The sequence below is a fragment of the Seriola lalandi genome, unplaced genomic scaffold, assembly GCF_002814215.2.
Source record: "Seriola lalandi dorsalis isolate HSWRI2012SDOR001 ecotype SW California unplaced genomic scaffold, Sedor1 jcf7180002054660, whole genome shotgun sequence".
NCBI classification, from domain to species: domain Eukaryota; kingdom Metazoa; phylum Chordata; class Actinopteri; order Carangiformes; family Carangidae; genus Seriola; species Seriola lalandi.
The window spans coordinates 284623-310794 of record NW_019525213.1 but is presented as its reverse complement, the minus strand read 5'-3'; the positions used below and the strand labels follow the sequence as shown (position 1 = coordinate 310794).

The following is a 26172-nucleotide window of genomic DNA, read 5'->3' as shown; positions in this document are numbered from 1 at the left end:
AAATCCCAAATCCAAAATGGCTCTCGGGGCAGTCAATGAATAGGTGCTGTGTTGCAACAATAACTGTAATATTATATGGCACTGAGTCAGGGTCCTTGAGGTAAAAGAAAATCCACTAATACTCAGGATAAATTAGAGGGCTGCTGGTATGATTTAAACCGAATTTGCTGTCCCGGCATACATCATGGAAATCTTGATTAGAGGGTTTCTTGGAGCCAACGGTCAGTAAAAAAGTAGCAGTGTGAGGTGTTTTAGAGGTTCAATCTTGACCATCCATCTTGCAGACTTATTTGTAGCGGCTTCTGCCCCATGTTCAATAACGGAAGGTGGAAAAGATCAGATTAAGGCCTCTCAGAGATGCTTTACCCGCCGGGTCTTATTGTTTAATCAAAGAGTATTAAAAGCAAGTTAAGTTGCAGTTGATTTGCAGTTTTTTTTCTCAGTTATATATAATTGGAAATGTAACTTTGTGTTTTGGGCTGATGATTCAGACAGAAGCTCATCTGATATTCTGGTGTCAGACTGGGGGAACAGGCTTCAATTAAATATGAAGTCGACAAAAATACTCTCCTGACCTTTCAGAGGTCACATCAGTGTCTTTGTTTAAAAGGTGACAGGTTATTAATTAAAAGGTAATTCTGCTTATATAATTAAATTTCGTTGCATATAGGTGTAACTATTTCAGATACTATTGTTTGATCATATGTTTTGTGTCTGTGTGATTGCTTAAGACAGAGCAGACAGACAACCAGTGTTCTAATGTTCACGTGTTTGTACATTCAGTAGAAAAACGTTTTCTAGTATAAATGATCAGTAGGTTAATTGAGAAAACAATCAGCGTTTATAATGAAAAGATTCATTAGTTGCAACACTGATTTGGATGACTGTCAATTTGCTCTGGCTCAGGCTGATATGAGCGGTGGAGATGTTGGGGCAGGAGAGGGGATGAAGAACATGTGAGACTGTGGCGAGGCTGCACCACAAAGTCCTGATTTAGATGTGGTTTTGAGCGTGTGTGTATTCGTGTATTCGTGCACATGGCGGCGAGATGAGGAGGGGTGAGTCAGTGGTGGTTCGGATCACGATGACTCTCCTCGCCGTCTCTGCGACGATGGCCCATGGCGACAGGGGTTTGCGGTTAGAAACCTTAATCTGCTCCTCATATGACCCTGTGACGGACAGGGACAGCAGTCGACTCGCACACACACACACACACACACACACACACACACACACACACACACACACGCACACACACACACAGATAGACAGCCCTAAGTCTAGTTAGTCTAGCTTCAGCTCTCCAGTCTAAACATGCTCTTATATGGATTTCTGTTCAAATCTGGAGATCTCGACTCTTTCCTTCATTATAAACACATAGTCCTGCTGCCTACATGTAACTGCCCAGTGAGCACAAACATGTCTGAAAAGACAGTATGTGTTTGGACGTTCAGGACGTCGTTAGCAGTGTGAGAATGAATGTTTTTTACTGGCCTTGACGTGACACTGCAGAGATGTCTTTTAAGATGCTACTTTTGGACGTCCAGCCCACATTTCTCCAGAGGCCAGAGTGTGACTTTGATATGTCATTTAAGAGAGTTGGAGTTAATATTATATACATCTTTTTCACACATTATTTTTTAGAGCTGCAACGATTTGTTGATTAATCAATTAGTTGTTCAACAGTAAAGTAATCGGCAACTATTTTTATATTTAAATATTTTTGAATTCTTTTTTTTTTAAAGAAAAAAATGTCAAATATTTGCTGTTTCTGGCTTTTCAAATATGAACATTTTATACTTTTCTTTGTCAAACACGACAGTCAACTGAACGTCTTTGGATTTAGGACGGTTGGTCAGACAAAACATGACATCTGAAGATGTCACTTTGGTCTGTGGGACATTATAATGGGCATTATCTATATTAACTGACAAAATGGACTAATTGATAATGAAAATAATTGTCAGTTGCAGTTCGGGCTGAATGATATGCGAAAAAAAAAATATTGCTATTGCGATATGAGTCACGATTTCAATTGAAATGGTCATTTTTGAATTTCATTTTCACTGAAAAAATATGAAATTGATGAAGTTCATCATGTCCAGGCGTAGTTGCAGTCCTAGTTGTATTCCAGCTGTCCATCTTCATATATAAAAAAAAAACCATCTAAATTCAGATTTTTGTTAAAACTAGAAATATCTTTGTTTCTTGATATAAACACATCCATGACTGAAAAACAACAGAGAGAGAGAGAAGACTGATCAAAGCTCTCAAAGACAGAGCCTCTCAAGTCTAAGATGTAATGACTTTAACAACATTAACATATACTGTATGTGGACATGCTGATTCTTGAATCATTCTTGAAGGAGAACCTCAGTCCAAGCCCTCCATTATTAAAAAAGAATTACTGGAGGCCCATGTAATTTTATTAATATATGAGCATGTAATAATAATGACAGTAGTGGCATATTATAATAACCCTCAGGCGCATTTAAAAGGAAGAAATTGATGTGAGGTAAGGAAAATGGGAAAAACAACATGTAAGCCGTGGCTAGAAGGCTGGTTTCATGTGGTTTGCAGCTTTGATCCGGGGCTCTAGTGGCTTCCATTGGTTCCAACACCGGGAGAAAGTGATTGGAAATAATACACACATAATCACACAGTTTTCAAAATCCATCACGACGACGCTTTCTCCATCTTGTTCCCTCCTGCTTTTGCCTCTCTTTCTCTTTCTCCTCTCTTGTGTCTAATTCACCCTCGCTGTGTCGGTGTGCGTGTTGTGTACAAAGATTATGCAGTCATTTCACGACTTGCCACAACGTGCCTCGCCTGCTCACTAGACGCCTATCACCATACATCGAGAGTGAAAGTGAACTGGTGGCCCCCGCTGATGCCTCCCACATCACGTGCTCGTGGGGCAGATCCATCATCTTGTCAGCGATTGCAATTTAGTTTCACAAGTGCTGGATCTGAGCACAACATCCCTGATAGAGGTGTGTGTGTGTGTGTGTGTGTGTGTGTGTGTGTGTGTGTTATGGTTCGTTAAGTAGTTTTGCTCGTTGTGTTACTTTGAATGATGTGTGTTAGTGTAAAAAGCACTCTGGTATCTGGGGAATGTCTGAGTTCAGAAATTTCTGGAACGAGTCATTCAGCTCTGACCGAGCAGTGAATCTGAGATTGGATCTGGTTGTGGCTCCATGTCGTCTAGTTTTGGTCTACTTCTCTTCCTTTTTGGGCTTTGAGTGTGCCTCAACGCTCAACACCTCATAATTAATAGTGTTTTTTCTTTATTTGTCATATTAGAGTTAGTTATTTTTGTACTGCTGGAGCTGTGATGAATCTTTTCTAGAACCTCAGCTAAAGCCAATCTGACCAGATAAAAATCAAGCTAGGCCAATAAAGCAAAGATTACCTGATAAACTAACTCAGCTGTCACCACATCCAAGTGCATCTTTTTCTACATATTTTCATTAGCGATGTCCTAAGCTGATCAGAATAATAGATTTTTTTATATTAATAAGTTCTGGCTGTATAAAGCCCAGTGCATTTATGATTTATGATGTCTGTTGTAATTCACTGAGCGGAGGTTACCTCTGCTTTTCAAAATGCCCCATTGTTCTCCGTTAAAACGCTGGAAATGGAAATAAACAGCGTCCAGCCATCAGTGACATTTCAACTGCTTTGGGTTTCTTTTAGCTTTTCATTTCTTAGGGTGGACCAGGACACAGAAGCGCTGCGACTTCTTTTGAACTTCAGTATTTTTGTCCAGACTGTTAGAGCAGTTACAAACTGACTCTCCTCTACCCACATTATGGGAAAAAAAGAACAAAAAAAACTATATAGGAAACCATAATAATAATGTAAGGAAAGCTGTGATGGAGGCTATACTTTCCTAATGACGTCATTCTGCTGTTTAAGACATGTCATATAAATCCGCATGTGTTGCCTATCTTTGTCTAAGTGTGTTCTGAACAGCTGTTTTATGCGGGAGAATAGAAACGTGTGAGCAGAGTGTAAGCAGGTTTTCAATAATGAAAGACAATGCACATCAGGGATCAGGAGAAGCAGCCTCATGGTAGCCTGATGTTGCATGTGCAGCCAGGACCACCAGCCATTTGTTTGTCTGTGATGAGTATTTATTTTTTCATGTCTTAGACAATTAGTATTTGGACTTTTTTCTGTTTGACAGTAGCAGTCCTAAATAGACTGATTCAGTTCGGGAGAGTGCATTGATCTCATGTGATTTGTCAAGGTGTGCGGTGATGAACCATGTGTATGCTATAGAAGCCAGATACCAGAGATATGTTTATTGATTTTGGGCCTCACTGCACCAAACACAGAACCTTTTCCTCTGGGCTTTTTCAATGTGTATGTATTCAGCTGAGCGGTTGGTGTAAGCTGGTTGCTTTTGGGTCTGGGTTGTAGGTGGTAGTAGGAATAAACTGTTGAGTGGCTGAATCCAGGTCAGCTGTCTTTGCGCATTACATTAGATTTATTTGTGTGTCCTTTGTTTTTTCTGTGCACACGTGTGTGTGTGTGTGTGTGTGTGTGTGTGTGTGTCTTTGTGTGGGCATACGTGTGTCTGATGTCTGATTTGTGTGTCTTTGTGTGCATAAGCAGAACGCAGCCAAAAGCATGACATCACCCAAAATGTGCTTTTTAAATTAGCTGCAATGCAGGGACCGGGTCATAGTGAGCTCCGGGCAAGGCAGGATGGACAGATGTGTGTCTATGTGTGTGTGTGTAGGTGTTTGTTTGTGTGTGTGTGTGTGTGCATATGCATGCTTGCTTTCATGTGCATGGATCTTTATGTGAGTGTAGTGCAGAGGTTTATTTGACTTATCGTGACATATCTGCAATTGTGCGTGTGCACTCGTTGGTATTCGGGTGTATATGTGCAAAAATGTGTGTGTGTGTGTGTGGGTGGGTGGGTGGGGGGGTGTACTGCTGGTTTGGATGTTTTGAAGCCGATGCCAGCTTTCATCATCATCTCATGTGGCCCACAGTGTTGTGTATTTACAGCATGTTCTTTCTGCCCTCTGCAGTGGAACAACAGGATCTCAGTGTGTGTGTGTGTGTGTGTGTGTGTGTGTGTGTGTGTGATAAAGACTGTGTATGTTAGCCTTATAAGGCCAAGCCGTTTTAAGCAGGAAATATTTAAGGATAAGAAAAGATGTGAGTCACTGTTTTCCTCATCTGCTCAGAAGCACAAAAACATCCTCTTTGCTGCCCTCAAGACCTTCTCTCAGGGGATATATTGTATATAGACCTGTGTGTGTGTGTGTGTGTGTGTCTGTGTGTGTCCATGTGTCCTATAGTCCTTGGAGTTAGTGTTTTGTTCTTAATGAGGTGCTGAGCTATTCACACAGCCCACTCTCCTGAGAGATGTGAAGAGCAGCGAGGGAACAGCTGGTTCAGCGCTGTAGGTGTAGAACTGTGGAGGAGCGCTTGTGCCATCTCAGCCTGTAAAAGTAGGAGCTTGTATCCAGTTAGAGAAGAGGAGGAAAGGATTAAACACAGAGCGAGGGACAGAGAGAGAGAGTGTCTCTTTGATTCTACATAGTGGAAATTTAACATGTTGTTATAAGTAATTTGCTATATTACTGACTTATCTGACTTAACATCCTGAAGGGAATAGTAAATGTCGGGTTAGCTTAGCTTAGCTCAGTATCAGTCAGAAACATGTCAAGGAACTGACCATTCCTAGTAAATGGTTATCCAGTTACACAGGGCAGAAAACATTAAAGGTCCCATATTTTACACTTCTTATTCTGCTGTTTTATTTGAAGTTTTCATATCCTCAAGAAGTTTCACATCTCTCTCAGTATTCTCTCTGGAGCTCTAGTAACAACAGGTTGTCGAGTGTTTTCTGAGTGATCTAATAGAAATATAGCAAATTTCAAGGAAATTTCTCTGTGAACTGAACGCTTTGATACTTTCACAGTATTAATATAGAACGTAGACCTGCTTTATAATCAACAAAGACCCAGAATTCTCACTTTATGCAATATACGACCTGTAAATCTTATGTTCAGTAATCAAACAATACCAAATGTGTTGCAGATGAGCAGGAGGTTGGTGTTATGTGTACTACAGCGGCAATAATGAATTGTATCAGGACTGGACAGCACTAGTCAGCTGGTTTCCAAACAGCTGATGAATGAGCCATGACTCTGAAGCATGAATGAAGTAACTGGTGCCAATCAGCTAATGCAAGCACAACTTCAGTTACCAGCGCTGGGGCTGCAGCTAATGGTTCATTTCCTCATCAGTTAATCTGCAGAGTATTGCCTCAGTTAATTGATTGTTTTGGAAAATAGTGACATTTATTGACTTTCAGTGGAATCTGCCTCCGTCAGTTTCATCCGTGCCGACTGTAGGAGCCGCTCCTTCCTGCTGCACCCACCGACAAAGACCATTTGACTTTGTTATCTGGTGGGGAAAAGTAATAGAGAACAGATTCATCCACTTCAACATTAAGATGAATACCAACCATTCAAATATAAATCACTGCTGTCTTTGTCCTGTGTTTCCGCTCTCTGTTTACACTGAAAATGCCTTTTTATAAAAACTGTCCCTATAGGCCTGGACCTGCCTGCATGTTGCTTAGTCCTGTTGAGCCCTGACTGCTGGTCTGATGTATAATGGCCAGTGCCATTATTCTTGGGTGTGCTCTATCAAGTCTGCAGACATGGTTTCATCATGAACAGCTGTGTTTGTGTATGTGTGTGTGTGTGTGTGTGTGTGTTTCTACAGAGTACAGTGATTTGTGCTCTCAGGAGCCTGAGTCTCATCCAGAAAATAAGTTTGGCAAACATAACTCCCGTACATATTCAGTTTTGCAGTTTTGATAACGAACGTACACTCTTTACTCTCTTCTCCTGTCAGAAAACACCTGGGTGGTGGTCTTCCCTCATTTTAGGGACATTCTGTGTCCCTAGATGCCTGATAATGGTTATTTCCTTCTTTTTACTGTTTCTACAGCCTGAACAAACAGATATATTCTTTCTTTCTTTTGGGCTCATGAACACAGATACCTTAACCATCCCTTAATCCATAACTGTATCAAATATCCCCACTGAGTTTTCTTTTTTTCCCCCCTGCCTGTGTTTGGCTGGTGTACAGATGTCTGGTTTGCAGAGCAGCTCCCTGCTTGTCTCTGTGAGGGACCTGCCGTGGGCTTTTTTCTTTTGTAATCCAGACCCCCCAAAACTCCCTCCCAGCCCTCCTCCTCAAGATAGACTAATGGCCTTGTGCATCTGGCACTGTCAACGGAAACCCCCTGCTGTGTTTTATGTATCGCATTTTGAACCTGTTGCACTTCAGAGGTGCCTTTGCTTTGTTAGACAATAGAAAGATGATAGGACAGTCATGAGGAAGTTGTTTGCCAAGGTTAGTGCTGATTTCAGGTTTAAGGAAGAAACGATTGATTTTGTCTTTAGCTGAGTGAATTTAGTTTTGCTTGTTTTTTTCATCTGCACAAGAAAGACAATTGTTTCTCTTCTTCCTGTTTTGCACAGCCTGGTTACCAGCCAGGCCATCTTTCTCCCTCATTTCTCTGCAGCTGCAGCTGACTCAGAAAATGATGATAATTGAAGTGTGGCCCGGGCTTGACAAGGACAGAGCTTCGTGCCAGAGTGTCTGTCTATCTGTCTGTCTGTCTGTCTGTCTGTCTGTCTGTCTGTCTGTCTGCCAGCAAAGACGGTTTGACGTCTCAGCTGATGAACAAACTCTGCTGCAGAATAAGTTTGACTTGATTTTTCAAGGGAGCACGAATGTGTAGTTTGTGTGTTGTGTTGTGTTGTGTGTGTGTGTGTGTGTGTGTGTGTGTGTGTGTGTGTGTGTGTGCGCATTCAAACAGGCACTTAGAAGTCAGAGTAAATAATTCATGTGAGGATTACAGACAGAAGCAGAGAAGTGGGTCAGAAAACGCAGTTATTTTGTTGGACATTTGTGAAGATCAGAGTGTGGGAAAAGGAAAGAGAGAGAGAATGAAATGAGTGAAGGAAAGAAAGAAAGAAGGAGAGGACAGAGTGTGTTTTAAAATTGACATTTTAAAAAGTTGAAGGAATGCATTTATGAATGCATTAAGATTCTTTTCCTTGCAATTTGGATGCATTTTTAATTCTGTGATTTTTGTGATGTGTGTTTGCATGCATTTATGTGCAGTTCCTTGTGAGTGTTTATGTTTCTCAGTTTTGTTTCTCAGAGGAGAGTTCTGTTGAATAAAGCCCAGTAATCCCTCCTTTGTAGCTACTGTTGTCGCTCATTGTAGGGCAGAAGTCAATACCCACAGAGCAGCTAGTGTCTCTCTCTCGGCTCTGTTTAGTATGTGTATGGCATAGCAGAGCCCACTGTTCTCACTGTGTGATCTCAGTAGAAACACAGAAGTTGCATCAAGCTGTGTGTGTGTGTGTGTGTGTGTGTGTGTGTGTGTGTGTGTGTGTGTGTGTGTGTGTGTGTGTGTATTTACAGTGAGTGGGCTAGTGTAGACCTGTCCTCTCTCTCTCTCCCTGGGGGTATGTTTGGGGTTCCTATTTGGGCCCTCTTCTTCACAAAGACCCACTTCCCCTTAGGAGGCCCCCTTGGCCCCTTGCTCTGTACCCATAGGCGCACACACACACACACACACACATACACATGTACAGCAAAAGAACATGTGTTTATTGGTGTGGACAAAATTGCACAAAGTACACAAGCTCTTTCTGTGCACATTTGTTGATGCACACACGCACACACGCACACACACACATGCACGAACATACTTTTAGTGGCTGGATTAGAGGTTGTGACAGAAGTGGCCTCCAGTGATTTAGTGCTTCCTGGTGAAGGTCAGGTTGAAGGGAAGACCTTTTTAGACTGGGTAAAAAGAAGGGAGGGAGGGAAGGAGAGGTAAAGAAAGAAAGAGAGGGAGATTGAGAGGATGGGAACGCAAGAGGAGAAAAGGGAGAATGCTTGTCACAAATAACCTAATTTCCTCTCACAAAGAAACTCAAGGAACACAATCGACTGATCTGCCTCCACTTCTCACTTCTTGTTCTACCTTTAAATTCAAGGCACAGAGAGACAAATAAAACCTCTGAAAAAGCAAAGGATAAAAGGTGCAGATAAAAATTCCACTGCAAATTGCATTATGTTGCCCTTTGTTAAAATCTCTCACAAAAAGCGAGGCGGTAGCCTTCACCATGTTCTCGCTCGAAGGTAAGATTCAATCTGATGTAAATTAGTCTCAATTTACAGTTGTAGAATTAAATATGAAAAAAAGAAATAGGCCTACCTGTGCTCGTAATTATATTATATTATAATATATAGTTATAAGAGTAACCAAAAGTTTATTTTTCATCATGTTTTTATTTTCTCCAAACAGACAGCTTTGAAAAATAAAGCCACATTTTTCATGTTCACAGACTTTCCAGATTTTGGCTTTAAGCTTTGGCTTGTTGACGTTAAAGTGAAACCTGATACCTCCGCAAATTCTTAGCTAACTCGCCCATAAATAACTGAGCTGCCACTAAATCAGGCCAAAGCTTGAAAACACACCACAGAACATGTGTGTATGTATGCGTGCGCGCGTGTGTGTGTGTGAGCGCGCTTACCAGTGAATCATCTCTTTCTGAATTATGTGCCAGTGAGGCATGTGCAGGCATTCACGGGTGGGTGTAGGCACGTGCGCGTGTGTGTGTGTGTGTGGAAGTTGTTCAGTGTTATAAACACCAGTGGAGTTTGTTTACATGCTCAGTATCACTTTGGGGAAGCTGTCGTTTACCAAGATATACACACGGACATTAAGTGTGTGCGTGCAGCATGGTGAAAGGAGTGTGAGTGGGCATGTTTGCGTGTGTGTGTGTGTGTCTGATTGCCATCCTATAGTAGTCTATTTCTAACTGACTGTCGAGATTTCAACTGCAGCTTGCCAGGAAGTGTAATTTCCTGCTCAAGAGACTGATTCAGCAGCATCCAGCTGTTATGTATGTGTGTGTGTGTGTGTGTGTGTGTGTGTGTGTGTGTGTGTGTGTGGAGAGAAAGGAGAAAGAAAGTGAGACAGAGACGAGGTGACCGCCTGTTTTTTCCATACAAAGTCTTAATAGTTGTTTTTCCAGGTGCCACAAACCCCCCTCCTCACCTTGCCAGAACCCCCCCCCTTCCCATGAGCCCACCAATCATTCCTCCCCCTCTCTCCCCAGTTGCTCTTTTTCACACTTTTAAGTAGGAAACTCCGGCTCCATAATTCTCCTGAGAATCCCGAACAGATCAGATGATAACTTGTTATCACCTCTCAATGTTGTTTTTTCTTCCCGTGCTTATTCTGAAAATCCTGCATCCCACAGGTACACAGTCCTGATCTTATATCAACTAATCACCCGTTAGTCTGTGTTTGAGTGACAGCAGGGTTTTCATGAATGCTTGAAAAATATGAAAATTAAAAAAAAAAAAATCTATTATTTGAATATAAAACCATGGCTTCTTCTATATGTTTCAGTTCTATGTAGTTCCAAATTCGCAGTCTTACATTTGGATTTCTGAAAGTATGCAGTATGTTTGTATAGTTGGGATTAGGATGGAGCTTAGATTGCATGAGTGCGGTTGTGGCTATAGTGGTGCTGTCTCACCGCAGCATTACAGTTAATATATGTATGTGCAGTACGAATGGGCATGCATGTGTGGGAGGGCCAGAGGAATGTGTTGCCTCTGTGAAGGAGGAGGGAAAACAGAGGAAGACGGAGAGAGAAAGTGACTATGACACAAAGGCATCTAAAACTAATTGATAGAGGGGGAGAGAGATATACAGCGACAGAGAGGCATAAAAGAGAAAAAAAAAAAGAATGAAAGAACTCACTGTTTTACGTGGCCTTTAAATTATTTTCTTGCTTGCAGGTTTACTGCACACTGTGTTTACCTTCTTGTCAGGCTCTGTGAGTGCCTGGTATGTGGCGTGTTACTGGTATTTACTTGTTGCTTAACTTATTTTACTGCACAGAAATGTCTCTCTAATATGAACTCTCAGCAGTCAATGTTTATCAAGCTGATTTTGAAAAATCCAAAATATGAAAAAAAAAATTGAAATCTGTACAGTAAGTGTCAGTTGTAACTTTTAGCTCAGTGTGTAGGTCCAAAAGTCAGATTTTATTGCCCTGTGAGGAGCATTTGTCCTATTATAGCTTATAATAAAGTTCAAGGCAGCTCTTTGTTACACACTGCACAGTGTTTGGAACAGCTGAAGGTCACACTATGACCTCTACTTCACAACTTTAGTCATGTTTGGCTGTGTGTCTGTCTTTTTGTCTTCGTATGTGCTTGTTTCAGCCTTTTTGTTTCCTCTGCAGCACTGGACGTTGAAAAGAATAGACTCAAACACAACAGTAATTAAAATTACATTTTTAATGTCGTAACAAACATATAGGAGTTGCAGTACCAAGGGGAAAAAAAAAACAGGAATGGAAATGTGAAAACAACAGGTGTTTTCTCTTTCCACCACACCTGCCTCTCTTTTACTGAGTGGTGATTTCTCAGCGGGGTTAGAGAAAACTCTTTGTAGCTCTGCTGTGACAGCGAAAGAGGGAGTCTTTTCTTCAGCCTGTTTAACCGCGCACACTTCTACGTCTCTCCTCCTCCCTTCCTTTCTGTCTTTGTGGTTTTGAGGTAGATGTGGTGGGAAGCTACATGCAGTTTGCAGCTTTTTTTTTTTTTTTTGACGACAAAGAGTCTAAAGCCTCGTATCAACTGACATCTGGATGATAGCTGGAGGGGGCACACACACACACACACACACACACACACACACACACACACAGCTCTATATTGATGTACACATTTGCACGCTCAACACTCACATTCACAAGTATCCACTTCTTGGTGACTGTCTTAATGATTTACTCTCTCTTCCTCTGGTTTCCCTTTCTCTCATTCTCACCCTCTCTCCTCCCTCCCTCCCTTTCTGACTCGCAGGTGGTGCCCTCCTGTCAGACACACGCACTCCCCCTGACACATGGTTGACAGTAGGAGACGGAAGGGGCGAGAGGGAGTACGGGAGTGACGGAGATCCAGACAAACACTCGCAGAGAGGAGGAGGAGGAAGCCGGCCATCTGTGGTTGGTCCCCTGCTATTCTGCAGCTGTGTCCGTTTTCAACTCCTTAAGGACAAAAAAAAAAAAAAAGCGAAGAAATCAGAGCGAGATAAGGGGGTTCTTCCTACGTCTCATTGCCCAGAGGAAGAGGGGCAATGTTAAGGCCTCACTGGCCTTGGATTAAGCCTCTGGGCCTGCTTCTTTTGAGGGATGGGTGATACCCCAGCTGGATCTTCCACTGTCACTGTCCTGCATGGCTATCATTAGTGGCTAATGAGCTGCTGCTAGAGAGGAAACGGAGAAGGTGCCTGTGGAGAGAGGAGGAACCTTACAGCTGTTATTAAGAGGCCCGGCGATCTCCGACAAGGAGTTCTTTTCCTCTGCAAGAGAGTGGAATCCTTTTTAAAGCTTTTGCGGTTGCAAGCATGGCAGAATATCGACTCTGGAAGTCATAGTTATAGACATTTCTTTTCAAGTGTTGATGGCCGTTTTATGCCTTTTGAAAATTGTCATCATGCAGTTGAAAGACATTATTTTTCAGGGTTATGGTATTTGGACATAAACAGTTTTTTCCTCTCAAGCGAAGGAGTCTCAGCAAAACTCTATAATCATTATCATTTATTTTGTAAACGTTTTATTGTTTTTGCTTTACACTTTCATATTATTTTGACCTTCCTATGCCCTGAAGCACGCTGGTCATCATGGCAGCAGCCTATCGCGTAGTGGTGAGCAGTGTGAGCTGCTACAACAGCGTGGTAGTGGACCGGCGAACTCACTCCCATGCTGTGCACTACTGCTCGGGGCCATGTGGGGCGCTGTCCCAGGGTCTGGACTGTACTGTCGCGCACCGCGGCACCTGCTCCGAGCTGCTTGTCGCACCAGACCCCGTTTACACTGACACGAACAGCTCACCCATACACTCCCGTAACATGATCACTCAGCAGCTTCCTAACCATTGTAAAATTAGTGTTGCCATGGATACTAGTTATAATGGTGGTCTAGAAAGGGCGGGCAGCAGTGGGAATCTGTCCGTAGGGGAAGACAGCCCCACGTGGCGAGGTAAGAAGACCCCAAGTTGCGGAGGATCGACTGGGAACCTGAGCTCCTCTAGCAGTCTAAAGGACATAACTGAAGAGGCCATCAACCTGGCCAGTGGTAAGCTCAAAGAGTTTTCTTTCGACAAGCTCCGCCTCTCCTCCTCCAGCCACGTCACCTTCCGGAAAGGTCGTAAAGTCCGTCCCGACTCTTTTAGCCGACGCTCCACTGACCTGGAGATCATCTACGGTCACTTCAGCTCTAACATCACCACTAATGGAACGACTAATGGCATGACGAATGGCACGGCTACTTCTAATGATGAGAACATGCCGCCGTTTGTGCTGGGGAAAGGGGCAGGGCTGGAGGAGACAAAGCTAAAGGGCAACTCGGGCACCTTGTCAGCCATCACCAAAGTGGGTGGCGGCTCGACAAGCAGCCTAACAAGCATCAGCTCATTAGACCAAAGTCTGAACACGGTGGCCTCCCTGTACCGCAGCACCCTGGGGGATGAGAACCTGATTGCCCGTTTGCTGGAGAAGACACGAGCGGAGGCAGGCAGCGGGGGAGCAGGCGGGGAGGACATCCGTGCCTGCCTTGACATCCTGCTTAAATGTTCTGAAGACCTTAAAAAATGCACTGACATCATCAAGCAGTGCATCAAACGCAAAGCCGGTGGAGGCACGGAGGATGGAGGCGCCAGTCCTGACAGCGTGTATCGGGCTGTGATGACCCGACTCAGCTCCTATCTGAAAAGACTTCCCCTGGAGTTGGAAGGGATTGGAAGCTTGGGAGGCAGTGGGCAGGGTGCACCCGGAAGCGGGCACAGTGATTTGGCTGAGCTGGTCAACACTCTTCACTCCATCCAACAGGGACCTTACTCTCCAATATTTGGCAATGAGCAACCTCCTCGCTACGAGGATGTGGTGCAGTCCCCTCCCATCCCAAAGACTCTTCCTCACTCTGCATCTTCTACTCTCTCCTCTGTTTCATCCTCCTCTTCTTTGAAATCAGACTCCATCCATAATATACCAGCCCAAAGCTCCCCATCCAGAACCAGTTCCCTCACCAATGGACTACAGCATCCACATTCTTCTTCTATCACACAACACACACTCTCTCCCTCGTCTATCACCTGCTCTCCATCCGGCTCCTCTCCATCACAGTCTCCCTCCCCTCTTCGCACTTCCCCGACCCCACCGTACACACACACTCCTCCGGCGTCCCCTATGGAGGCTCTTTATATCGAGGAGGAGGAAGCAGATGTGGGCAAGGCACCAGAACAAATCTCACAACAGACACTCACTCCAAGCAGAGGGGTAAACACTATCCACAACAAAAACGGGACTGTGTTAAGTCAGCACATGCACCTATCCCAAGCACACACACTTCATAACTCTTCACATGCGTCGCCAGCCAGCACTGGCTACAGCCCCACTTGGCCTTCCTCTGCCTCGCTAACAGTCTCAGCACCCAAGGCTGTCTCACACAGGAATGATGACATCGACAAGCTGCTGATGGACTTGGAGAATCTGTCTCAGAGTATGAGCCACCCCAGAAACAATGAGCCTCCACTTCCAGCCAAGACCAGGAAGAGGGAGGGGGGCCAGGGGATCACCCCCAAAGAGGCCCTCACCCAGCCCAAAATGGCCCACTTCCAAGTCCAGAAGCCAGCTAGCCACATAGCCATGAATGGCCCTAGCTCCAGGACTCCCCCGAGTCTGACTCCTCCCCAGGGAGAGAACAGTGAAGCTTCGTTAGGAGAGGAGGAGGATGGGGCCCTTCTGCTGAGGATCCTGGAGAGCATCGAGAGTTTTGCACAGGAGCTGGTAGATTCTGGGGCAGGAAGCTCAGGGAGCGCTGAGCGGAAATGTGGGAAGGAGCGGGAGGTGATGAGGCTCCTGCAGGATACACTGGCCACCACCGGCAGGGCTGATACCCCTCTGGAGAGCACAAACCCGCCAGCTGCTGCTCCCGCTGCTCCACCCATGCACATAAACACAGCCCCGGCCATACCAAACCACTCCCTTGCAAACACACTTACAGTTTCACCTGCGCCCACACCTATACCTGCAACACCCGAGGCTGTGTGCAATGCCACATCCGAACCTGCACCTAAACCAACACCTGACGTGGCCCCAAAACCTCTGCCCACACCCGTACCCGAGCCTACAACTGAAGTTACGGATGAAGTTACAGAAGCCTCTGCAGGTGACACCCCTGCTCCTGCACCACCTGCACCTGCAACGTCGCATTCCACCGCACATTCAGCCGACCTTACACCCGTGGCCGCGCCTGAAGCCCCGGCCGCTGTTGCCACCCCAGCCGCAGTAGCTGCAAGAGACGCTGCCGTTGCTGTCGGCGACCCTGCTGCTGTGCGAGACACTGGATCAACTCTACTCATCCAGCAGACTCCAGAGGTGATCCGAGTAAGTCACACACACACACACACACACACACACACACACACACACACACACACACACACACACCTAAAAATGACAAAAGCACAAGCTCTGTTTGATATTATGTATTAAGGTAGTAATCAAAGCATATTAAGGTAATATTAATCAAATGTCACTTTTGCTGTAATTTAGATGCATTCATGGTTTAACAGTAAATAGACAGTCTGAGAGAGAATAAGTGACACAGACTGACTGACAGCACGAGACTGACAATAGACAATTTGAAAGACAGCCTCTATTGCTTCCAGTGGATGTTGACACAACAGCGCCGATGGGCCGTGATGAATAGTATTCATCAACACGCCGATACAGGTTCCCTATCTGTGCTTGAATAAAAAACAAAGAGAAAAGGCTGGTGCCCTGAATCATGGAACAGAACAGAACAGCTAGTTAGGAGTGGCTCTCTGTTGACTTTTCCTGCTTTCTAACTTGTGTTTTGTACCGTGAGTGTGTGTGTGTGTGTGTGTGTGTGTGTGCAGGCATCTGTGTTGTGTGTATTGGCTCTCCTTTCCTCCCTGGGGAATATTTAAAGGTAATTTAGGGTTGTGCTACGGGAGGGGGAGCATGAGTTCCTGTGTGCTTGTGTGTGCAAGGTAATGACGATGCAGTGAATAAACACAGAAAGGGGGGGTTACCTCAGTCTGTCTGTGATGTGGGTGTTCAACAGCACATTGTGGATTTAGATAATTATGCATGACACACATTAACACCGACTCAGAGTATCAAATCATTAGTTGTCAGGTTTTCCCCCTCTCCCTCTCTCGCTCCACTTTCTTTTTTTTCTCACTAATTTGCTTATTTTTTGTTCTCCCTCCATCCCTCCTTCTCCCAACCACTCTCCTGCTGCTGTTTGTGTGTGTGTGTGTGTGTGTGTGTCTGTGTGTTTATTTACTGAGCTGTGTAACCTTATGCCCTGCTGATATGTAGGGCACCTATTTATGAGGTTACCATGGTAGCTGCAATAGTCAGAACAGAACAGCCAGCACCCAAACACATCATTACACAATCTCATTCCTCCTCCGTTCTCTGACTGCCTATCCATCCTTCCTTCCTCTGTTTTATTTGTTTTTCTGCTCCTCTGCCTCCACATCTCCTCTAATCTCTTGCCATCCCTGCATCTTCTATTCTTTCCCTCCAGTTTTTTCTTTTCTTTGTTTTCGTCCATGTGGGTCATTTTGTTTTTTTCTTCTCTGTGTCCTTCTTTCACCTGTGGTCAAGGAGGCGGTCTACGTTGACCACCGCTTCTCCTTCTGCCCTGTGATTGGCTGCTATGTTATTTTGGGAGCAGGAAATAGCAGTTGTTGCTGTGTGGAAGGCAGAGCAACCCAATGAGAGGTGCTGATTGGAGCACAGCGGGAGGGTGGTTGAAGGGCGGGGTGAGGTGGGGTTGGGGTTCGGGAGAGTGGGGGTGGGTGTCTGTTGGCACACTGAGTGTTAACGGTATCGTTACCCTCCACCCCTGGCAGAGTTAGGTGTGAGGGAGACCTAAATCTGTCCACCTCTCTGTACTATGGCATCCTGCTAACAGACGCACTGTCGCCACAGTGTAAATGGACCTGCATGTGTGTGTGTCGGTGTGTGAGGTTGTGCGTGTTTGTTTGCGTGTTGTGTGTGTGCATCCAGGCTTTCTTACATGTCCAGATGTTCATGCATACGTGCGCATTCACACGTGTTCATGCACATGTGTGTGCATATGGGCATATTCATATGAATCCCAGTTGGTGAACGTGTGCGTTTGATCAAGCATGTATGTGTGTGTCTGTCTGTTGGCCTGAGGGTAAGTTGACCCAGTGCTACTGTGGGTCACAGCTGAGTTTGGGAATAGCTCTCTGACACCCAATACCAACTCTGGCACTCTGGGAATTATGCTAATATTCCTCAGCGCCAACCCCGCCCCTCTGCCTCAGTCGCACATTAAACTGCCAATCAAACTGTAAACAAGGCAAGCCCCCCCTCTCGCACAAGTGAGAAAATGCCCATGCGCTCACACACAACTACTTACACGCTCCACCTTGGAGATTTGTAGCCCTGTTTCACTTGGCACTGCCTTGGCTTTGATGGGAAGTTCTGTTAAGCCCTCTGGGATGTCACTGGCCTCAGGCAGTAGCATCCTTATTTGTGTATATGTCTGTGTGCACGTGTGTATATGTATGTGTGTGTGTGCGTGCACAAACAAGTGCACGCATGTTTATTGTTGATTCTGCTGCTGACAGACTAATACAGGGCTTTCTGCACCTGTCAAGGCAGACCCATTAATCTCCATGGAGACAAGGAAGCCAGCTGATATAAATCAGAGGAGTGGCCACAACAGGCAAACGTGGCAGTAGTGATGCTGAGAGCGGAGTCGACTAAATCCGTTCGTGGTACTTCAGGTCAACAGCCTTCCACTGACACTTGGTCTCTCTCTCTCTTTCCTCCCTCTCTCTCTCTCTGTCTCTCTCTCTCTCTCTCTCTCTTTCCTCCCTCTCTCTCTCTCTGTCTCTCTCTCTCTCTCTCTCTCTCTCTCTCTCTCTCTCTCAGTTTTTGGGGAATATGAGACAAGAAATTTGACCTGAATGTTTTTGTTTCTCAGGGTTGTTTCAGTGCAGCTGATGGTGACATGATTTACAGACACACGTACGCTCCTGGCTGCATCCAGAGCTGACATTCTGATGACTTAATTAACTCACTGCTGATTTGAGTGTTTTTGCCAACTGGTGTGGTCGTGTTGCTAGGTTTGAATAGCACTGGTCAGTAAAGGCAGGGTTTCCCTCGTGGAAATAGATGAGGAGGTGGTACAGCTTCACTCTTTACTTTGTCCAAACCTGGCTCTGGGACACAGTTGGGACATTCTCTGCAGAGAAATGAACTCTGCTTGTCTTGTAACTAGTAACAAATCTACTGATGGATTGAAAGATGTTTTATAGTCAAGAAGAATGCAACACTTGAAGTGACAGGAACAATAATCAGACTTTTCTCAGGTGTTGTTGAGCCCATTTCAGTAAAATAGAAATATATTTACTGTTACAAAGTATAGTGTCAACCATGTAATCTGGCTGGTCAGAGAAGGTTTACTATCCTGATCATTTCTAGGAAGCACTGGTACTAAAAGTAGGATTAGTTTGTGGATTATGCCTGTGTTTCATAGTAACACGGGTCAACATATCCGCAAATGAAAATAGAAGTCCTCTCCTAGTAACAGCTTTCATGAAAGCATTCAGGAGATGCAGTAAGTGCCACTCAAGGGCAATTTTTCATCTTATTGTTGATCTCTTTCTGAGCTTTCCTGGTCACATTTTTCTAGCCAGCTGAGAGAAGTGAACTGCTGACCTTTAAGACAGAAGCCTGATACTTTTTTTGGCACAGAAAGCCTTGAAGTAAAGGGGGATAGAAGGGGCAATAAAGAAAAGTGTGGAGATAGAAAGGAAATAGCAGGAGGACAGGAAAGCCAAATGAATGGATGTCTGTGCAAGACAGCAGGAGAGAGAAAGTTTTTTTGTTACCCGAGAAGTTGGCTCAGAGAAAAGAGGAATTCAAGGGGAGTTGGGGAAGGAGAGGAGCAGGCAAAGAGAAAGAACTGAGATAAGAAAGAGACTCATGGTGCAGTGGGTAGTGGGTGGGGTTAAGGTAGGGGGGGGGTCCTGCAGCTTACAGTTGTTGACTCTGGGTCAAGAGAGGATGACATCATTCCTCTGCTACTTCCACAGGAAATAAGGTCACAGCAGGAACCTCGGCCAAGCACGGAGAGACGCCCGTTTCAACTTAGGTGCACAAGCACACATTTATGCATTCATTTACACACACACACACACACACACACACACACACACACACACACACACACACACACACACAGACACACACACACAATGCACTCCCAGACAGGGGCTGGTGTTGCTATGTGTGAGAGGAGTTTTCCAATGCAGTTCATACCATCCAAGAGGTTATCCTGGACAATGGGTTATTCACCACCCAGCCTTTTTGATATACACACACACACACACACACACACACACACACACACACACACACACACACACACAGACACACACGCGCACACACTCAGAAATGGTGGAATTCATTAACTTTACACGTTTGGCTGAGAGATATTTGCACACACACACACACACACACACACACACACACAGCACTTTTATGCTATTGACATCATAATTCACCACTCCCAATGCAAACTGGGATATCATCCAACTGCAGTTCCCAGCAGTGTAGTGTGCTCTGTATGTGTGTACACTTGCAAAGATGATTTCATGCACACACACACACACACACACACACACACACACACACACACATATGGAAACCTTACTTTTTTTTTTTTACGCAAGTCACTTTTTCATCTGAAGTTTTTAACTCAGCGGGAGTCACTGCTGCGTAACTCCTTGGGCCTCCCTCTGTGTAACCATGGAAACCACCACAACATGTTTATAAGCAGTAGGTATTTGGTGGGACTCCCCTACCCCTGAATATCAGTTGTGCAATCCAATTGGCTGATGGGGGCTCCCTTGCAGAATCATGGGGGAGATGAAATGGAGACTGTGTTGACGTGTGGGTGTGGCTGGCTGTGCGTTTGTGTCTGTGTTTGTGCATGTGTGTGTTTCAGTGTGAAAAGAGTTTCCCAATGTTCTAGAACATCATGACTCGGTAGAAGCTTGGGTGTCAGCCTCACATCCACCCGCCCCCGCCCATTTCCCTACAGTCTGCCAACCCCACCCTCCCCTCTCTCTTTGAACTCACTCTTCTTGACTCAGCTCCACCCAAACTGAGCCGGGGGTTTTATCTGCTGCTAAGATGCTCTCATCAGTTATTTGAAACAAGCATGTCAGGATGAAAATATTTACATGCATGTGTCCTAAATTTAAATGCACAGAAATAACTCTGTCTAAATGAAATGCAAGCTGCAAGATGCTTGTAGTGTTGAAGTAAATACATTTATTTTTCTCATCTTTCTAGAACAAGTAAAACCGAGTTATCACATTTCTTAAAACAACATATTTTTCGCTGTGTAATGCGTCACTAGTGGCAAAGCTGCGAGTTGTTGGTAAGAAATTGCTATGTGAAGCTGTGGTTCCCTCTTTGGTGACAAGCAGATTGTTTCCATCAAACAAACATCTCTGTCAGACGAGGGGATTTCATGAGTTTTGCCCTGGTGTGAGATGAGATTAGAAAGCTGAGGCACACAGGATGAAAGGCAGCAGAAACCAGCATCCTCTGTCACAACCAGACTCACCTGTGATTCTCGAATGTTTGGAGCAGTTCAGACGTGGTAACATTGCAGAGAGCTGCTACCCTCTAGTGACTCTCAGCCCCTACTGTACCGTAAGGTACGGTGTTGACTCACTCCCGTTGTTTGATATGAAGAGGATCCGTAGCTCCATCTACAGGATGATTGCTGAACTACCACCAGTGTCTCAGGATTTCAATCAGAATCAGTTTCATTGTCCAAATAAGTTTTCAAGTGCTTCGAATTCATAAGCTGCTTTTATTGCTTATAATTGATTTTTTAAACACAGGGGAAAAAAAACGTGTGTTGAAATAATGACATGATCTGCCCATGATTGTGACATTATGATGAAAAGACTGTTGCTTGGAAAGGGTGATGCAAGATAGTAGTGTACTGGTCGGAATAATACAGTTTCCTGAGAACATATTGCTTGAGATGCGTGTTAAATGGATGTTAATATGATGTATTTTCTTCTAAATGATCTGTTGGGTAGGATCATGACTTACGCAACAGGTGCCCCCCCTTTTTTAGTATGTACCCACTTTTTCTGCACCATGCTTCAATGCCACCTGACCATCTCCTCCAAAGATTTGTTATTAATATCACGGGGCTGCAGCAAAATGCTAATGCCTTGTGCAGTGGCTACTTATTAATGCTGACACATTTCTCCCTCCTAACATTCCTGTCTATCTTTACTCTTCTATCTAAAAAAAGACAGGAAACAGGAGCTGATATGCTCTGCCATTGGCCGTGTAGAGTCTCTTACTGCACTCTAGTGCCGGCTCTGTCACTGCAGCTTCAGGCTGAGGCCCGTCACTATTGCTGATGTAGGATTAGCTCACTCAGTCTAAATCCTAAAATAGCCATGAAAAGGTAATGCAAAACTTTCCCTGATAGTCATGTATATAAATATGAAATGCCAAGCTGGCCAATGGAAGCCTCGGAATGTGTTGTTATTAAACAGTAATTGTTCACAGGCTGCTCTTCCCTCTGAGGGAGATGATTCACTGGGTATTTTTTCTGGTGATGTAGCTGGTCATCCCTCCCAGAAATAGACAGTAAAGTGATACAATAAGTAAAAATTTCTATAAATGTTCTCCGAGCAAGAAGCCACTCCTCCTGCGGTTATTGAGACAGCTCCTTATGGCCTTAAAATGTAAGGTTAATGTTTTATGATTTTATGTGATGCAGTTATTTTATTTGAATGACTTTTATGTACATGACTATGTGTGACTTTTGTGTCACAAACTTTTATGAATTCAAATTCGATGGAGTTAGTTTGTCTGTTTTGAATATAGTTATTTGAAAATAATGAGTTTAAGTGATGTTTACTGTTCGTAATGTATAGTCATCTCATATTCAGTGTTATTCGTGATGCTATTTAACTGTAAAGTATCTTTTGCGCAGCCATTTTTCTGCCCTCACTATAATCTCTCTACAAGAAAAGAAATGACTCCCCACCAAAAAGCACACTGCATTGTACAAAAGTAAAAAAAAAAAAAAGAAAAAGAAGCCATTCTGATTGTGGCTACATGATTCAAAACAGGACACTTCCAATAAAGCTTGATGACAGCAGTTGGTCTCTGAAGTCTTTATAGGAAGTAATTGGGAAAGTGTGAAAACATATTTGGATAAAACACAACAATGGTAGCAATCAGAGAAACAACAGACAAGAGTTACACCAAAGTGTTTTTAAAAAAAGAATTAGTACAGTGTGAAGAAAAGTGATTCACAATACTGTCAAATTAGTTCCACTCTCCCTCATGAAAGGAATAAACAACGTGTCACAAGTCAAAGAACAATATTAAAGGAAAAGTTCAACATTTTGGGAAATATACTTATTTGCTTTCTTTGCAGATTGTGAGATAAAATTAGCATGTTTATATAGTAAATCTAAGTCTAAGCCAGCAGCTAGTTAGCTTAGCTTAGCATAAAGACTGGAGACAGCAAGAAAAGCTCTCTTTTTACTAATTTTACTAATTAATGCAGTATATCTTGTTTGTTTCATCTGTCATCTGTCAACAAATGTGTAAAAACAACAAATTGCCCTTTACATTGAATTATGTGTGTATTATGTGTGGACTCCCACTTCTGGACTACTGCAAAATGATAAACTGTCATTTCTTTGGAAATGGATGGAGCCAGGCTAGCTGTGCCCCCCTGTTTCCAGTCTTTATGCTATGCTAAGCTAACTGGCTGCTGGCTGTAGCCTTGTATGGACAGATATGAGAGTGGTAAGGACCTTCTCATCCAACTCTCTTCCAGAAATAACCGTAATTCCCAAAACCTTGAACTATTCCTTTAAGTCCCCATAGGAAATATGGCACAGTACACGTTCCATAAAAGTAAAAATAAAAACCGTACGGGCAAACCTGTTTTATTTGAAACGTGCCTTGAGATAACTTCTGTTTTGATCTGGCGCTATATTAATAAAGATTGACTCGACTTGACTTAATATGTATCAATAGTTAGTCCCACAGTAATTCAGCAGTTGCATGAATGTTGTATTACCATAACATTAGCCTCAGATAGCAAGTTTGGTTAGTTTGGCTAGTTTTGTTAGCACTTAATAGTATGAAATTGTGCTAGTAGCAGTGGCAGTAGTAGATGTACATTGATAATGATTAGTAAAGTAAGTGTCTGAAATCTCAGTCTACTGTTCAATATAGAGTAATATATTGGGTGTCCACTGTGACAAGTGAACAACAGAGGGATTTTGGACATGGCCTTGCTTATTATTCTCTGTATTGGTCTCAAATCCAATACAGAGGTTCAGTGGTTGATCAAAAAAAAAAAAAATAGTACTGTTGGCTGCTGTGGTACCTGAGCCTGCGACAGCATCTGCTTCCACCCAGACAGCCCCAGCAGCTGTGTTTTTAACTGTTCCCATGTTGTCCTCCTCTGATTCGGATGTGAGGTAGACCATGGCCAGCAGTGATTCACTTCATCTATCACGGAAGCAGCACCCAGTTTAAAGAGGAGGATCCCAAGGCAACTTTGTGTAACTGTCTGTGTTCATCTGCATGTGTGTGTATGTGTGTGTGTGTGTGTGCGTGCGTGCGTGCGTGCGCGCATGTGCGTGTCCTTCTTGAGAGGAAGTGAGACTGGGAATAAAGAATAGAGCAGAGATGTGAATTGCGTTTCCTGCTGTTGGCACGGTAACCCTGGGAGCATTCCACCAACCACTCAATCCAGGGAAAGGGTTATTGCCATAGAGATGGCATTTGGCAGGCCTGGTCTAAAGTGTGTGTGTGTGTGTGTGTGTGTGTGTGTGTGTGTGTGTGTGTGTGTGTGTGTGTGTGTGTTATAATCACAAAGATGGGGAGGGTGGGTAGCTTTTTTTCATGTGATGTCAGGTTCAAGTTTAAACTTTGTTTGTCCCAGTGGGCAGTTGGTCCGACTGAAAGTTTTAAAAATAACATCACATAAAAATATAAGGCTGACATGTGTAACAACATGCACTTGCCAATGCAGTAATGATTGCAGTGATCTTGTTATTAAAAAAAGTTTGTAAACCTATAGAATTAGTGCGAACTGAATAATTTAACATTAAGCTTGTTCAAAGGGTCAAAAATCATGTTTTGAAAGATATTTTTTCAATGTAGTTATAAATCACCATTCACATTTCAATATATCTGTGACTTTGTATCATAGAAAGTTTGTAAAACAGGAAATCAAACAATAAATGATAGTAACAAGTTTACGGTTATTGATCCGTCCATTTAAATGCCTGATCATATAACTCCCTGATCTACTCTGGTTTTCAAGCATCTTTCCCAACCGTGTGTGTGTGTGTTGTCACGTGTGCGTCCATATGTGTGTGAAGTCTGCCCAGTGCCTGAAGCAGGAATAAACATGAAATCGTGTTGCTATATTTAAACAGATAATTTTACACACGGCACACAGCCAGTTTCACAGAGCAGGTGTGTGTGTGCGCATGTGTGTGTGTGTTTAGGAAGTTGTTATGTTCACACTATTTAACTTCTCTGAAAGACTGGAAGACGCAGTTCCTGTTAACTGAATTCACCGAGGCATACGTGTATACACACACACACACACACACACACACATACTACTCACTCACACAAATGATATGCCGTGACAAATTAGACACATGTATCGATGCTTGTGTGCTAATTAAATCCTTTAGAAGGGCATTTGTGCATGACCAATGTGTATTTAACAGTTCGATGTAGGCAGCAGTTGTTGGACAGCTGACTCTCTGCCCAAGTCCCTCTGCTCTTCCCATCATGCATCTATTTGATCAATGTTGTGAACGCTGCTGACTCACCTGTTCCTGTAGCGGCGGGGTAGGATTTGGTCTGTGCAGTGGGCGGAGGAAAGAGCTTGCAGACATAACACTCAGCATACACATACACACACCTGTTGCACAGCCCCTTAACCCCCCTTAAATTTCCATTAGCAACTTCTCCCTTCCATACCACAAATCCTTTAACCATAACCTTCTGTCTTTTCTCTGCTTAACTCAGCATCTTAGAGGAATATATTCATTTTGGGGCGATTAACATCTTATTATTATTATCATTATTTTTAGTAGTAGTATACAATTACCTATTTATACCTATTTACATATCCCACAGCTACAGGACAACATAAGCATGCATTTGGTTTAGTGTCTGGTCACCAAATGAATGTTAAGTACAACGTTCTCTCTTCTTTTAGCCCTGCTGTGGTCTCCACTAACTGAGAAACATATCTGGCTCTTTAGCTGCTAAATGCTCCGCTCTCTTCACCAGCCAGTTGGTCAGTGAGTCTGCAACAGTAAAGTTGTAGGTCAAAAAAATAGACAAACAATGGTTGTTATATATTTGGTCGGCCTCAGAGCTGACCAGCATGTCACTGCTTACCTTACGTATATCTATAAGTGGGAACAGTTTGTCCCGCTGGTTGTTTTCACGTCACCAGAGCAGACCTCAGCTACTTTCCCACATATACTATCGTGGCAAAAGTAACTTTAAAGGAGGTGGCTCCCTTCCACCATCCGTACAGTTTCAAAACTTGGTAAATAAACAGTTTTTCATTGAAGTATAAACTGTTTTTGAAACGCTGAAGTAAAGTTTAGCATGAGAATGAAGCGGGCAGGTTTTAGGACCCAGTGGAGACTTTTTGAGAGGGCAGGGTTACACGACTGTCAGTCAGACAGGAAAAGAGCACACAGCTGCCCAATGGCATCTGTTTTGGCTCCCTTTACTTACACACACACACACACACACACACACACACACACACACACACACACTTACATGCACACACGTATCTCTTTATACAGAGATTTATGATATCACAAGTGTATCGCTCCAGTTGATGAGGTGGTGCAGAGGAAGTGGTGAGAACTGACTTTAGGTGATCGGACTGAGAACACTAG

The 26172-nt window shown here is 43.7% G+C and overlaps 1 protein-coding gene across 2 annotated transcripts in view; it reads left to right on the top strand.

Moving 5' to 3' along the window:
* The window catches only part of ppp2r3a (protein phosphatase 2, regulatory subunit B'', alpha), a 63686-nt gene that overhangs the window by 23499 nt on the left and 14015 nt on the right, over window positions 1–26172 (top strand). For both annotated transcript variants that reach the window (XM_023420931.2, XM_023420930.2), the window contains exon 2: window positions 11947–15529. In XM_023420931.2, coding sequence (XP_023276699.1) covers window positions 12767–15529 — 2763 coding nt within the window. In that variant the 5' untranslated portion in view covers window positions 11947–12766. The remainder of the gene's footprint in view (window positions 1–11946; window positions 15530–26172) is intronic.